At 40.1% G+C, this 16,196-nt stretch overlaps 1 protein-coding gene across 8 annotated transcripts in view; it reads left to right on the top strand.

Moving 5' to 3' along the window:
- The window catches only part of DCLK1 (doublecortin like kinase 1), a gene marked incomplete at its 3' end in the record, with an annotated part of 550,874 nt that extends 535,113 nt beyond the window's left edge, over window positions 1–15,761 (top strand). For 6 of the 8 annotated variants that reach the window (XM_081083037.1, XM_081083039.1, XM_081083040.1 and 3 more), the window contains one exon: window positions 12,924–15,761. In XM_081083037.1, the coding sequence (XP_080939163.1) occupies window positions 12,924–13,088 (165 nt within the window). Of the gene's footprint in view, window positions 1–12,122; window positions 12,260–12,923 lie in introns of those variants that run through there. The other 2 variants (XR_013995514.1, XM_081083038.1) reach the window with 2 other exon arrangements.
- Between the last annotated feature and the right edge of the window lie 435 nt (window positions 15,762–16,196).

Here is a 16,196-nt window from a genome sequence, read left to right as displayed (position 1 = left end):
TAGATGAACAAAACAATGCATTTACGCTTTAGTAGTAGAAGCTCCTCTCAATAACAATGAGCTATAGAATGCATTGTGTGTGTTGATGAGCTTGTGTTTTCAAATTCTCCACCTTTTTGTTTTCTTTTGTTTTCATTTTATTGTTACCTCTCTCCCTCTGGAAACCCTTTTATGTACTAGCTATTGCATGAATTTATTTTTCAATATTCTGCAACTGTCAGATTACTTAGCTGGCTTATCTGCTCAAGCAAAAAGGACTATGGGAGGTATCGATTTTTTTTTAATGGGGTTAAGAATTCTATCCAATCATTTTTCTATTCCAGCCAACTGCCCTGGCATTTCCTTCAAGGAACATTGTGTGTGTGTCTCTTTAAGTTATCCACAGGCAGGATGGTTTTTGATGATGTGAGAAATGAACTCTGAGAAGCCCTAGGGAACTTTTCTCCATCTTAACATTTCTGAAATGATCTCTAAGTAAAGCTCCACATCTTAGCATTTGTTAAGAAAAATTCCATTTGGTTTGGCACTTGTTTCTCCCAAATGATGGAGCCTAGCTCAGTAATGTGGTAGCTTCCTGATGTCATTTCATGGATTAGCTTACTAAATTGTAAAGGAAGGAAGGAAAAAAGGAAGGAAGGAAGGAAGGAAGGAAGGAAGGAAGGAAGGAAGGAAGGAAGAAAGGAAGGGAGGGAGGGAAGGAGGGAGGGAGGAAGGAAGGAAGGAAGGAAGGGAGGGAAGGAGGAAGGAATGTGTGCTCCACACACATATACATGGTGGGGCAAAAGTAGGTTTACAGTTTTTTATATGAAAATAATACAATAATTAATAAATAATAATACAAGAATAAACTCTCTCTCCTGTACTCACAACTGTAAACCTACTTTGCCCCACCCTGTATATACCCTTCTAACTGAAAATTATTGCTCCCAGATTTTTTCTATAATTAGACACTCAAAACAAAGGATTTAAGGAAGTAGAAAAGGTCACACTTTGACAAACCATCCAAATATACTATAATCATGATAATTTCAAGTCTGTTTAAAGCAAAAAAATACCCAAACTCCAACAAAATATTTCAGTCTGTTTTACATTAAAGGGTTGTTTGTATCTTCTAGACAGATATGCATGCAGGAACTGCACATCAACCATTTCATTTACCTGAGTAAAATAGCTTTATAAATGAAGAAAGAGCTCTGTTTTATTTTAACCTTCCCTTCTTTGGGGGAGCGGGGAGGGGAGGGGGGGAATGGGAGGGCATGGAAATGTTTGGTTAATAATTTGTCCTAATTTGTCCTTGGGAAGATTCTTCTTTTTTACTTTTTATGTGAAGATGATCCATCCATCTTTTACATTTTAATGGAAGATAATATATATTCAGAAGAGCGCATATATCATGAATGAACATCTCAACAAATTGCACATGCCCTTATAAGCAGCACCCAGACCAGGCACAGAATATTTCTAGCACCGCCAAACCCCTCTCTGCCTCCAGGGCCCTTCCAGGAAGGTCACATAGCTCCAAGGGTAAACACTGACCTGGACTCTATCTGCATTAATTAGCTTTGCCTGGTTTTGTCCTTTATATAAATTGAATCACATCATGCTCCATCCTTTTTTTATTGTATGCCCCCTAACCTCAGGCATATTAACCAAAAATATATGAGTAAAGTTGATATACAATTAAAAATAGGCATAAAATATGTCTGTTTTCAGTTGTGCACATTTGTAGAATAAAAATTACACATATAAGTTAATCTAATTTAAAAAAACCTTTAGAAAACTATATCACTAAATTTGTGGGATTAAGGATGGGAGCAAAATGCCAAGTAAACACAATAATTAATAAATGTAGCCAGTATAAAAAGGCCATTTGACTAAAATCTTGGTGATGGTCCCTATCAGCAGACAAATGACACATCCCTGAATAATGGGCAGGAGCAGATGGGAGATAATGTCTTTTATCTTTCACCCATAAACTACTCTGTTTTCCAGCTGGGGGCAGTAACAACAATGTTGATAGTTAATGCTGTATGAAACAGCACACCCAGTATGTAAAGCTAAATTGGAGAAATGGTGCTAAAATCTCATTGGCATATATACTTAACTAGGAAGTTTTATAATGTCATTTAACCCTGGAACAAACTCACTCCCCTCACTGATTGCAAGTGCTTGCTTTTTATCTCCACAGAAGTGGAAGTATTTGTCGAACCAAACAACAGCAGCAGCCAACTCTCTTACATAAACAATCATTACCGGGGAACATCTTCATTCCCAATCCTTATGTTTACAACTGCTATCGCTGTTTTCACTACTCTGAGCACAGCACTTGGAAGTACCCCTTACTTTTTGTAAAGCTGCTCACATCAGGGCATAGGCTGGAGAAAGAACCTCTTCCTGGTGCCCAGAATTGTCTGTCCCTCTTAATAAACTTTTTGGTGATAGCAGAGAAAAGGTGGGCATGCATTTTCTTCTTTCTCACTTTCATCCTCCTGCCCTTTAACAGAGAGCTGCTTCCTAGTTGTAGCCAGGGGAGCAGCATCCTGCTTGGCTGCTTTTTCAAGAAGTCCTTGCGCTTGTCAGCCAGAGTCTGGGGGGACACTCTTCCAAGAATGAGCTTCCTGGGACATTCCAGTCCCTCATGGCCCTGCTACAAGCCACTGGAAAACATTTTTACCTTGTTACAGTTTCTCCTCCTGAAAATGTGTCCTTACCCAAAGAGGATATGGTCACACACATTTCTGCCTTTCTTGAGTGAAGCTGTCTCTGTGGCAGGTACTATGGCTGACAACACAAGGAAAAGAATTCTTCCATATTTGCAGGCAGAACAAAGCAACAATCAGAATGGAGTAGCCCAATTAAATAAAGCAAATACCAAAACAAGACAAGCTAAAAATGCTAAATGAGATAAAATGAGGTGAACTAGGACAAAAGGGTATTTGAGTTCCCAGGCATGACCTGACTCCAGTGTGCATATTGGATTGGAGCATCATCCTGAAACAGTGAGTAATGAGGCAGAGCGGTGGAAGCGTGCACAGTCTTTGCAAGGCTATTAAATGCTGTCATGCTCAGTTGTTAAAAGAAATGGGGACAGTTAAATGCATCTTGCTCAGCACAGGTTTAAAAAAAGGTTCCTGTGAAGGCAGAGAGGAACTGCAGCCTGGTGTGAGAAGGGCTCCTCAGGGAACCTCAGCCAACAGCCAGAGATACACAGCAAGCTGCAATACCTTGCAGGTTGTTTTGTGGAAAGCTGCCTTGGCCTTGCTCTGCCCATTGGGAAAGTACTCCCTACTGAGTGCCAGAGCCCTGCAGGAAGGAGGGCAGGTGCTACTGTTCTCAAAAGGGACTGATCACCCTCCCCTGCGCTGTAACAGAAAGTTTAACACAGAAAAGGCATAGATTTAAACTTAAAAACCACCCGAACTGTGATTACAAAGGAAAGTATCAAGAAACTATAAGGGGGTTGGTAGCTATACCTTGATGCTAAAAAGTGAATTATTAGACCAACAGGCTCAGAAGATGGGCATATCTAGTATTATAGTTCTACAAATGGTCATTGAAGGAAAAAGAGGAATAGTGAAACGGGTTGCTCACTGTTTGATATTTTATTGGTAGTGCAGAGCATGTAGAGTTTGCTACTTTGCTGTCCAGAAGCCCTGGTTTTGAATCCAGCCTGTCCTGCTTACTGCAGTGTGACTGTGGCTAAGTTACATATTCTTTCTCTGATTTTCAGTTTCCCCATAGGTAGAAATGAGAAGACTATTATTAACCTTCAGAATCTGTGGTGAGGATTAAGTGAGATACCTATACAAAAGTGCCTTCATAGGCCCGGGGGGCGGAGGGGGCGGGGGGGGCGCTCAGGAAAGATGGCTTTTCAGGGTTTCCCTTACTTCCAAGAAAAAATTATACACACTTGAGACAGATTTTCTTGAGAAAAATGTATCTCTCTCCAGATCAAAGCAATTGTTATTAAAATAGAACCATGAACTGTTTTGCTGCTCTGATTGGGGTAAACTGCTAATATTAGTCATAAGTATTTGTGGCATTACATTTTACTTAAAAGAGGCTACAGCCAAAACTCCTGATGAAGTTTAAGTTTACAATGTTATCCTCTAAGGCAGGAATTGGCAAACTATAGCCAATCAGCCAAATCTGGTTCATTGCCTATCTTTGTAAATAAAGTTTTATTGGAACACAGCCATACACATTTATTTCTAAATTGTATATGGCTGCTTTTGCTCTATGCAGCAGAGTTAAGGTAGTGTCAAATAACCATATGGCCTGCAAATCCTAAAATATTAATTATTTGGCCTTTCCAGAAGTTCTTCAAATCTTGTTCTAGGGGGGAAATGTTTCCAAATTAAAAGGCACCACCGGTTAAGCTTATTAAAATCTGTATCTCCACCACCTCATGGAATGCCTGACACATAGTAGAGCCTTCACAAATATGTGTTAAATTATTTAATAAATAATTCAACTTTCCAATGAAGGAGAAGTTGATATAGAGGATAAATGTGTTTTTGAAGAGTTTGGAATAAATTAAAGTTTGGACAATGAAATTACATGAGATGCTCTAGAATATCATCTCATTTATAGCAATCTGAGGGTAAGTCTTTTAGCAAAGCAAAATATTGTTTTTGTAATGAAAGGAGTTACCCCCTAACTGACCTGTTTAGTAAGTTCTGAAGTTTATGGATTTATTTTAAGATAAACTACATCTGTGGTTCTTCTCTAGTTTACTAGGATGATGAAGGAAAAACAGCATGGCAGCTCAATTTAGCTTTGACTATGAGAAAATCAGGAGCTGCATGACAGAGGAAACACATGATCTGTGTCTTATAGGGCAATGATTTTTAAACCTCTAATGACAGGCCATTGTAGAGGCAGGCCAATTTGGGAATCTATAAAAAAACACACAACCAAATCAATAGCAGGAGACTACTATAAGAAATGGTGAAGAATTGTGGGGGCAGCTCTGCCCAGGGAACTAATGATTCACTTTAAGAGAGTTGCACCTAAAAGTTAGCTTAGCAGGCCACTGGTTTTCATTCCCCAAGGCTTCCTTTTGCCATTGTAATGGTCACCTTCACTTTAGGGAAATACCATGTCATATATCTAGATACTTGCACTTCCTGGTGAGACCCCAAAAGTCTATTGAATCAAACCAAAATAATCTAAATAACCCTGTCTGTAAGCCAAATAAAATGAGGAGGGTGGATATTTCAATCGATTTGTCAGTTTAATTTTACTAGCAAGCCAAACATTCCTGAAGTGTTAAACAAGTCATAACTCAGTCCCTGCAGAGTGAGGGTGAGTGAGAGAAAGGACTCTGAGATAAATGCTGCAGCCTCACCTGTTCCACCTCCCAGGGAGCATGAATAATGGATGGGCTAAAAGGCAGCATGCACAAAATTGTTCTTTTATTAATGAAACTAGAGGCCCAGTGCACAAAAATTTGTGCACTCGAGGGGGAGGGGAGTCCCTCAGCACGGCCTGTGCCCTCTTGCAGTCTGGGACCCCTCGGGAGATAATGACCTGCTGGCTTAGGCCTGCTCCCGGGTGGCAGAGGGCAGGCCTAATTCCTAGGTGCAGCCCCTGGTCAGGCTCAGAGCAGGGCTGATTGGGGGGTTGGGGCGCTGCCCCCTGTCATACACAGACCAGGGCAGATTGGGAGGTTGCGATGCCACCCTCAGTCAGGCTCAGAGTAGGGCCGATTGGGGAGCTGGGGCACCGCCCCCTGTCACACTCAAGGCAGGGTTGATGGAGAGGTTGTGGCGCCACCCCCTGTCACACACAGAGCAGGGCCAATCAGGGGGTTGGGGCGCCGCCACTCTCACACTCAGGGAAGGGCTGATAGGGAGGTTATGGCTCTACCCCGTCACACACAGAACAGGGCCCGTGGGATGGGGGGGTTGGGGCACCGCACCCTGTCACACACAGAGCCGCAGTGTGATCAAGGGGTTGGGGAGCTCCCCCCTTTCAGGCACAGAGCAGGGCCGATCAGGGGGTTAGGGCGCCTTCCCCTGTCAGGAACAGAGCAGGGCAGATAGGGAGGTTGTGGCCCCGCCCTCTGTCACACACAGAGCTGCAAGGTGATCAGGGGGTTTGGGCGCTGCCCCCTGTCATGCTGATACTGGTGCTGGGAGGCATATTACCCTTTTACTATATAGAATAGAGGCCTGGTGCATGGGTGGGGCTGGCTGGTTTGCCCTGAAGGGTGTCCTGGATCAGGGTGGGGGTCCCCACTGGGGTGCCTGGCCAGCCTGGATGAGGGGATGATGGCTGTTTGCAGGCTGAGGCTGAAGCTCCCAACTGCTCCTTTTTTTCTTTTTCTTTTTTTTTTATTCTGGGCCAGCTTTAGCTCTGAGGCTCCAGCTCTTAGGCCTCCGCTCCTGAAAGCAGGTATCTGGTTTGTTTCGGTTCTATAATCGAAACTCTGTATCAACTCCAGCTCTGAGATCCCGGCTCGCTGAAAGCTGGTTTCTGGGGTTTTGTTTAGCTTCTATATATGTTACAATGTTTCTTAAACTGCCGGCTCAGAGGCTGGCAAGGCAGGCGGGGAAGTTGCAGTCCTCCGTCACTGAAGCAAGCAAGCCTCATGTTCAGTTTAAGCTGCCTGGCTGCCGGCCGCCATCTTGGCTGGCAGTTAATTTGCATATCACCCTGATTAGCCAACGGGAAGGGTAGTGGTCGTATGCTAATTACCATGTTTCTCTTTTATTAGATAGGATGATTAGTAATAAATTAAGAAAAGCAAAAAGGAAAAGCTGTCAATGTGTGCCATGAAAAATGCAGTTATTTAAATTCAATCATAACCACCAGGACAGAAAACATTGCCTCACAACTTCAATTAAGTGCATTCTTTGCCAGTCCTGCACATGGTGCAGAACGGAAGTGTTTTTGATCCATAGACTGGAAGGCCTATTTTTTGCTAAAAGAAAAGCATCACCCATTACAGTAGACTGATGGTGATATTAAGCTTATTCCTAGTATTTTATAGGTGAAAGTTTCCCTAGAGAACTATAGCTCCCTTCACGTGGACTGGGAAATTGGTGTTCTGGTTAGGAAACATGTCCATGGTCATGTTAGCTGAGTTAGGATAAAAACTTCGTTCTTCTGACTTCCCCCTATTGCTGTTTCCAAAGAGGATTAAGCTAAGGCTACCAGACAAGACAAGCATTACAGAGTGATGAGCAGCACAGACCAGCAAAAACAAAGCTAATGCTCCAGTTCACATTTGCAGTTCGTTCCTGACCTTCCTCTCCCATGCTCTATTTTTCCTTTAACATTGCATAGATATTCCAGATGGCTAATGTCTTATGCATTTGTGTTGATTTCCAAATTTAATGTTATAAGTAAGAACTTAAAATATCTGAGTACCATGTGTCATAGTCATTTCATTGTAACAAAGGAGGCCACTGACCCGATTCAATAGATGTATCTATTGGTAGAAAAAATGTTCTTGGTATTAGGCAAACACTGTCTTTCATTTATGCATGCCTAGTCTTATGGCAGGAACCAAAATATAATAGACATTATTCTATCTAAGATTTCCAACTACTGTACTATGTACACAGCTACTGGAGTTTCTAAGGTTATGACATTATTTTACCATTCCTTAGTTTTCACACTTGATCTAGGGGCCTTTAAAGAGACTGTGATAACTAAAGATTTACAGTCTGAGGTAGAGATACACAGTGTTTCTTCTGTGTAGGACAGGTTTATATGAGTCTATATCATTTCATTTGGTCAACTATTTATTCTGTTTACCAGGATCCCCAGTTCACTCTTATTTAGCCATGCCCATTACACAGTATAGCAGTCATTAATAGGTACCTATTTCAAGCAACTAGATTAGAGCATCATATTTGGTTATTACTGGTCAACTCCAGAATCTCAAGAGATTTCTTGCTCACCTCTAACCTCTGATAATTAACCCCCAAACTGTGATAATATGGACTTCAGATTATCTTTGAACTCTTAATGAAGTGGTACATTTCTGAGGAAACTTTTGGAAAGTCTATTCATGTTGGTTCCAACAAAGCTATAAACCATGAGGAAAATAACTGATAAATTAATAAACCTGTTAGGAAATATTAAGTTTTAAGGGCATATCAAGGCAATACCTAAGGACAAATTTACCTTTCAAAGACAAGCATTAGGGAGGAGAGACCCTATTTGCTTGATATCTGGGAATTTTCTGTGGTTGATAAAGAGGAAAGCAGCCTTTGAGAAATGTTAGAAAGGGCTCAGAATTTATATTTGTGATGCAACACTTCAGAGAAAATTTTACATTTCAAATGCTTTTATGGGGGAAAATTATATTTAAAAATTATGTAATAGCATATTGCTCTATTTTCTTGCTGAATTCATCTGTCCTGAACTACATATGGGGGCTACAGAATTCAGTTGTAGAAATTTGACCTTCACATAATTTTATAGCCACAATTAAAATTCTAAAGATTTCATATATTACAGTGCTTACTGTGATAAATAACTGGACTTTAATAAGTGGCTGTGAGTAAATAAATATATAAGAGAATATTAACTTTATCTATTGTAAGCATTTGATCATATCTGAAATATAAATTGTATTCTTAAATATTGACTCATAATACATTTAACTTCTTACTCTTGTTGTTTTAGGTCCTTTTTTGTTATTTAGAAAGTACATAATTATCTAAAATAATTTAATTCTGTATTAATTAAGAAATATTTAATAAGTCCCTAAAAATGTGTGTCACAGTCTGCTAGGCATTCTGAAAATGCAAGAGTTTCAGATTCTACCACAGAGGAGCTTGCGTGTTATTTGGGGAATAAGCACAGAAAAGATAATAAGGGTCCTGTGCTCAATAAGTGACCAGAATGTGGTCAAGAATGATTGCCTGAGGGATTTGGAAAGCAAAAGGGTAATGTAGGAGGTGAATTTTATTAAATCTTGGGAAATAGATAAATTTGAGTAGGCAGGAAGGAGGAATAGTATTTTCAGGTTGGTGAACATCTTGAACCAAAATGTAGAAGTGAGTGTGATTAAAGTACATTCACAGATATACCCGGTAGGACTGTTTTGATTGCAAATAAGGAAAACCCAAACCAAAATGGCTTAAGCAAAAACAAAATGTATTATTTTATAAAATCTGGAAGGTCCAAAGGTTGGCTTTAATGATGGATAGACTCAGCACTCAGTGAGGGTTTGGTTTATTTTCATCTCTCCACTCTACATCCCGGTGTTGGCTTTAGTTTGGAGCTTCATGTAGTACCAGGATGTGGGAAGCAGCTCCAGTCCTACTATCCTCCCCAAGTTGGGATTTATTATAAATATGAAGTCCCAGCAAAAGTCTCCTTATGTCCTGTTAGCTGGATTGGGTGCCTATCCTGCCAATCATGGGTACTGAGGAATGCAGTAAGCTCAAGTTTGCTCCTGAGTCACCAACCCACCTGGCCCCATCTCAGAGATGGGGGTAGGATCACCTTCACGGGAACCACAGAGTATGGTAGTGAAGGAAGTCCAAAAAGAAACTGAGGAACGGTTAACCCTAGACAGAGTAAATGATGCTGTGCAAGAAAATCAAATGAGTAACAGTGAGTATGCTGATGTTATGGGATCATTTTGAATAATAAAAGGAACTAGACACTGGAAATTTTTATTGTAGGCATGTTGTGAATGCTAGGACAAAGAAATGGACTTTATGAGGAATTCTAAATAAATCAGACTTAAGGGTAATTGACCTGTCAGCTGTGTGTCAGATGGACTGGGGGTTCAGTGCTTAGGAGGCAAATGCTGTGACCTCTGTTGCCCTTTCCTATATTTCAAAAGCACAGACTTGTAGAGTATCTGCTGTGTGCCATGGACTGTGGAGAGCACAGAGAGGATGCCCAAGACTTGATCTTGCCCTCCAGAGCATCTACAATATAACCAAAAAGACAGTGAATTAGAGTTAATTATGATCTAGACAGGCTGCACAATGATAACAGTACCAGGTTTCAAGGGAACACATGGAAGGAAGAAGTAATTAAAACCAACCATAGTCCATGGAGCTGGAAGCAGAGTGAGTATGCCTGTGGACAATGAAATCTTCTAGAGCATCTTTGAGAGCAAGTCAGTTGGGAGCCCTAAACATTAATTATGTGGCTTTTGAGAATATTGCAAGGGCTTTGGGAAGTAGGAAACTAACTGCCTCTCTGTCATCAGACTCAGGGCTCCCTAAGAGTTTACAGGTCCAAGATGGAATTGTATGTACAGTGCATCCTTGCATGCAGACCTTGGCCTGGAAAGGCAAAGCATTGGACAAAGAATGTTTTATAAATTCTCTTTCAATTCTTTAAGTCTATAAATCCAATAGAAACAGCCATCATATCCTTATTCCATGACATGTGATCATAACATATTTTCCAAAAAATAATTGGTAAACTGGCTTGTATGCTACCTGAAAGTACAGAGGCATTTAAACACTAGGTGTCACCTACAAATATGAGCAATTATAAAGCTGCTAACTACAGAAATTGCTAGGAGTGGGGAGAACTGGCCACTTAAAAGGAACAGGGCAAGGGTTCTCTATGCCAAGGGACAAATAAGGAAGAGAATAGGATTGCCCATATAAAGATGTAGAGAAATGAAAATAAAACAGGGGAAAGGGACTATCCAAGCATGGACTCAACACTGTCACCAACTTCTGCATAAACAACATTATGGTATTTGTAAAGAAATAACCTATTTCAGTGGCTGAAGCCAAGAGTGTGACTTGATGTAACTGAGTAAATTATGGGGAGATGAGTTAAATATGGAGAAGGTGCCAGTGAGAGTGGGGAAGGGGAGTACTCTGATATAAGTTCTAATAATTGTATTGACCTGCAGTTACTTAATTTTAAAACAATATATTATACCAAATTGTAAAGAAAGGAAGAAAGGAAGGAAGGAAGGAAGGAAGGAAGGAAGGAAGGAAGGAAGGAAGGAGGGAAGGAAGGAAGGAAAGACACAACCCTTCCATTTCTGGCCATCTTAGCTATGTAGAAAGCATTTGCACATCTATCTTTACCTATAGCAACTCTGGGAGGGTGGGAAGGGATTAGGTCTGCTCCTCATTTAACTGAGAACAGAGTGAATGATTCACACAGCCAGCAGTGGACAGAGCAGGACTCATAATCCCTGCCTATAGCCTAGTATGCACTTCTTCCCCACACCCGAAAGCCTCCATTCACTAGTCAGTATTAAGTCCAATACCAAGGACTTTTTTCTTTCTCAAGAAGGTAGAAATAGAAATATTTTTTTATGAGCATGAGAAGGGCTTATATTACTCTTGGATTAACTACAGAATGGTTTTTATGTAAGTCAGACTAAAGACATGTCTGTTTTTTGCAAACATCTCTGCACAAACAGATATTTTTAGTTTGCTTTGAAAGCAAAATACCATGTGCTGTGACTTTACAGTGTTTTAAATAAAGTTAGGAATCTGAGTTTATGATGCTAAAAATAACAAAATCAGTGGGAATAAAATTTGACTAGTAGAAGAATGAAGCATAGACATTTCAACAAACCAGTTATTGAATAATTGTATTAACAATCTAGTGAAATGAGAAGTAAATTACTAAACTTTATCTTCCTCATTGAGTCTATAAAACTGTTATTCAGTTTGTGGACAGTTTTAAAGCAGCACAGCTCAACCTAATGAAGTCATTTACTCTATCGGTTCTACACGCTGCCTCTTTTTCCCTCTTTATTAGTTCATTTCAGAACTTTGATTGCCCTACTTTAGATCTAAGATTGCTCTAATGCTATACTACAGTTGTAAGAGAGGCATAGTTTTCACTTTGTTCTCAGAACCAGGCCAGCTATAAATTTATCTCCATTCTTTGAAGAAGCTAATAGTAAATTTTCAAGAGGAAAAAATAATGGTATATATCCCTGTAGAGGATAAGTAATCTCTTAAAAGCAGAATAACCTCCAGGCTACATCCTTTTAAAGAGGGACTTTCAAACAAGGATGCCTTCAAGCTTTTATATGTATTCTATATTTTTCATCAGGTTTTGTACCTGCTCTTCTGCTCTCTGTGTAAGGTTTTTCTGTAATGACCCCGTTCCTCCCACACCCATTAAATCTGTAATGAAGTCATGCCTTCCGTTCCCAGTTCTGATGTTATAATAGCTTCCAGAGTTGCAGCTGGATCGCACAGCCTGGCGATCATCTGAGGTTCCTCAGGAAAATGAGGATTGGAGACCAGGAGCTGGAATACCTACAGAACTGAATCTCAGTTTCATAAATCACCACGTACTATGATGAAAATGAACTTTGTAAAGAAAAATCCTTGGAAAGTTTCCATTTGGTTTAATTGCACTCAAAGCAATTTTCAATTTCAGACATTGGTTTCATTAAAATTAAAACAATTCTTCCCAGAGATTCGGCTGTACTCCCTCGTCAGCAGATAATAAGATAATTTAGAAGGAGAAGGTGCTAAAATAATAGAATGAGCTTGTGGCTCTGTTTCCATGTCTGACAACTTCATCACTTTTTATCTTTATTATACAGTTGCCTTGAGCTGAGTGATGATGAATGAGGCACGCCTGGCATCCTCTCATGTTAGACACACAGGCCTGGGATGCCCATTTACCAGGGGTCTCTGGGTGGCCAGGGTGCCACCAGAGGTCATGGTTGCAGAGTTAGGGGAAGTCTGGGGCGGGCTGGAGAAGAATTGAACCCACAACATCATCCATCCTGCCTGTGCCTGCTGATGTCATGATCAGGTGCTCCTAGCAGCTACAACTTGGGGTGCAGAGAGCTCCCCAACAGTGGTAATTGTTGTCAACAAAAAGTAAGCCATAATGGATAGGTTACTTTGGCCAGTATATTTTTCTAACCTCAGAATTTCAGAATTTCTTGTGCCCTTTCCTTCAGCCTAATTGTCCTCTTTCTCATTTTATGCCCCTGCTAGACCACCGCTCTTGATAAGGAGAGGCAGGTTTTCCGACGAAGATGCAACCAGGATGTGAGGAGCCGATACAAGGCACAGCCAGCTCCGCCTGAACTCAACTCGGAATCCGAAGACTATTCCCCAAGCTCATCAGAGACTGTTCGCTCCCCAAACTCGCCCTTTTAATAAGACCCTTTTACTCAAAGTCCTAGCTAACCCTTTGAGACTCTGATTTTTTCCCCAAATTATGTAAAACAGTTTCATCTGATCTATCTAGCACTTAGAAACAGAAAGTGTGTTTTCTGGTACCTTTGTAGTAATTTCCCTTTGCTGAATAAGATATGTTGTTTGTAAAGATGGCAACTTGCTGCTAATAGGATCCTCAAAGGGTTAAGTCTACTTTGCAACTTTTTAAAATTTAAAAGCAATGAATATTTTCATCAATCAAACTAGGATCTGCAGTGTGTAATAAGCACATGTTAACCCTCTGAGTGCATGGTTTTTGGAGACCCCTTGGGGAATTTCCCAGACCTTTGGATTTATAGACACATTTCTTGATTTTGCTGCAGATCTAGGGGTGTTTTTAGATGCCACAATATCCAGAAAAGAAAGGCACCTAGAATGATATCTTGCTTTTCCTTTTCTATAGGTTTAGATCATGGCCGTTTTATAACTTAGGCATAAACACCCCTCTTTCTTCTTCACAGTCCTATTAAGAAAGAGACTTTTCTCATTAGAGGTATGACTTTCAGCTGCTATGAGTTCTGCATCCCAAGTGGAGGAAATTGGTCCTGTGGCAAACAGCCTGACCCACAAAAGAGATGGTACCCCCCCTCCCCCAAAATTATCTCCATATGAAGATGTGCTGATATCACTCCAGAAATGCTGCTTCCACATCAGCTGCTGCTAGTGCCACCGCAGACCCTTGGGAAGGCACACACATACCTTGTCTTGTGCTTGGTGAGGGAGGGTCTGCCTGCTCAGTATGAGCCATCTACAGGACAAAAAAAACCAAAAAACCAAACAAAACAAAAAAACTGGTAGAAAAGAGCAATAAATTGCCAGGTGCTCTATAGGACTGGAATTTCAAACAGAAAGAGGAAACAAGATCCTGGTCTTTTTTCTCACCTGCTTTTCCATGCACTGCTGTCTTCAGTGTGAAATCCATAGAATATCAAATCCATACACAGGAGTGCTGGAGCACAGGGGACTAGAGGCAAAGTGTTTTGCAAGGTGGCCAAGGAGAAAGCACAGTCAGAAAACAATCTAGAATATTTTTAAAATGGGTTTTAAGGAAATAAAACACTGATAAGATAATTTCCTGTGTACCTTTAGGTTTCCTACATATGATCTCCCAGGAAGAACAGGATAGGAGAACTGGAAGATACCACTGAGGATGAAACTTCCATTCCCTAAGGTGCCCTTTTTACACACCGCTGTCTTTAGCTATCTAGAGGGGCATGTTATTTTTCTCTCTATGGGTCAAGTCCTGTCTGACACCTGAATTGTCACTCCTGTGACAAAACCTTGATCCCTAGCCCTGTATCTCCATTGAGTTTCTTCTGGGATGTGTCACATTTCAGAATGGGAGTCTCCTGTGCTTTACTGTGATGCTTAGAGAAAAGGCTAGCCATGGTGTCTTGGAGGCAGGGACCCAACTCAAATGTCCTCCTAAGGTTTGCTCAGTTTTGAGATGCAGGAGACAACCAAAGAGTGAGGTCTCATAAAATTTGCATATGTAAAGCTGAACAGCACTTACTGTCTCTGTTTTGAATATATTTCAATATCTGAAGGTCTTTGACATTTCTTTATTTTCAAATACACATTTGTCTTCAATTGCTGCTTTTACTCTTTAACTCATAAACTATGCCCTATGTTAATATAGAGTATAAGGTCCTACCATGTCATGATTTTTACAAGGTAGTTCCCTCAATATTTTGCTCTTCTACATTTAGGTTTATTTCTTTTGTCTGTGTTGTCCTGACATGTAAGCAGTAGATTATTTATTAAAAGTTGTCCCCTTTTTAGAGAGTCCTGAAATGATATCATACAATATCACAGAGTAGCACAATTCAGTCAAGGTTGGGGTGAGGGCAGAATACCAGGAAAGGTGTTGGTGTGTAGAAAGATTCCACATCAGTGAAGTACCCAGAACTGTTCAGAAATACTGCTTTGTCTAGAACTATAAAGCAAAGCACTATTCTAAGTAACACTGGAGTAGCCATATAACTTGGCCTCAACTCTAAATGTGTGACTATGAAGAATCTTATGAGCAGAGACCTACCTACAAAAGATTTCACTTTCCTTTCTTTCTCTGAATTACTGCTTTTCCCGTGGACATTACGTGTATTGGTACAGCATTTAGTGTACAGAACTTATAGTGCATGGCTCAGCCTTTTTCCATCCAAGTCTTGGGAGACTGTGGACCATGTGAAGCTGGGGAGTGTTTCGCAACCACTTCAGAGAGCAGCTCGGAAGAATATAGGGCCCATTCAGCATGGAGAGCCCAACGCATTGCTGTCGAATTTGTGATTTATGCTGAGTAAACAGTGTATGTGATATGTCAAGTAGAAATGTTTAGTAATCAGATGGAATGCAATCTTTTCAGCATCAAGCTGTCAAGATCCTGAATATCAGAAGTGTATGCAAAGGGTTAACAGACAAGCACAAGGCATGCTGATTACATTGGTATATTCAGACTGCTTTGCTTTTTTAGCCAATGCTTTCTAATTTTTTTTTTCATGACATTCTTGGGATAGTTCAAGTTTGAATTCATTAAGTGATAGTGTTCTTTAAGTAATTTCTATAACCAAATTGATCTTTTTTTTCACTTCATCATCAAATAAATATGTACCATTATGGGAGTGTACTTCTGTAATTATCATTTTAATCATTGCCATAAGTGTTTCCATATTTTTTCTAAGTATTTAATATAGCTCTTATGGTGTTAGTATGGTGATGGGGACTGTCTTTTCTTTATTAATACATAATCAACCATATAGTATTTTCAAGAAAATTTTAAGATTCAACTTTTCAGTTCATTAGTAGACTAGTTGAGAAAGAACACTTCCATTACTTGCATTGTGTAAATCATATCTGTAGATGATAACTGTTCATATTGATGAATACTTTTTTGCAACATTGTAGCAGAAATCACTTTATTCTTCACAATCAATGAATATGTGGTTTTCTCCAAATCGTTAGAAGGAAAAGTAAGATTTCAGTCATTAAAAATGTTTTTACAGTAGCCCTCATCTAACTTACACATGGTGCATATTAAAATAAGCAGAGAAA

Source organism: Myotis nattereri (assembly GCF_964212035.1).
Source record: "Myotis nattereri genome assembly, chromosome: 2".
Classification (NCBI taxonomy): domain Eukaryota; kingdom Metazoa; phylum Chordata; class Mammalia; order Chiroptera; family Vespertilionidae; genus Myotis; species Myotis nattereri.
Note: the sequence above shows the minus strand (reverse complement) of the source record. Positions and strands in the feature narration are given on the sequence as shown.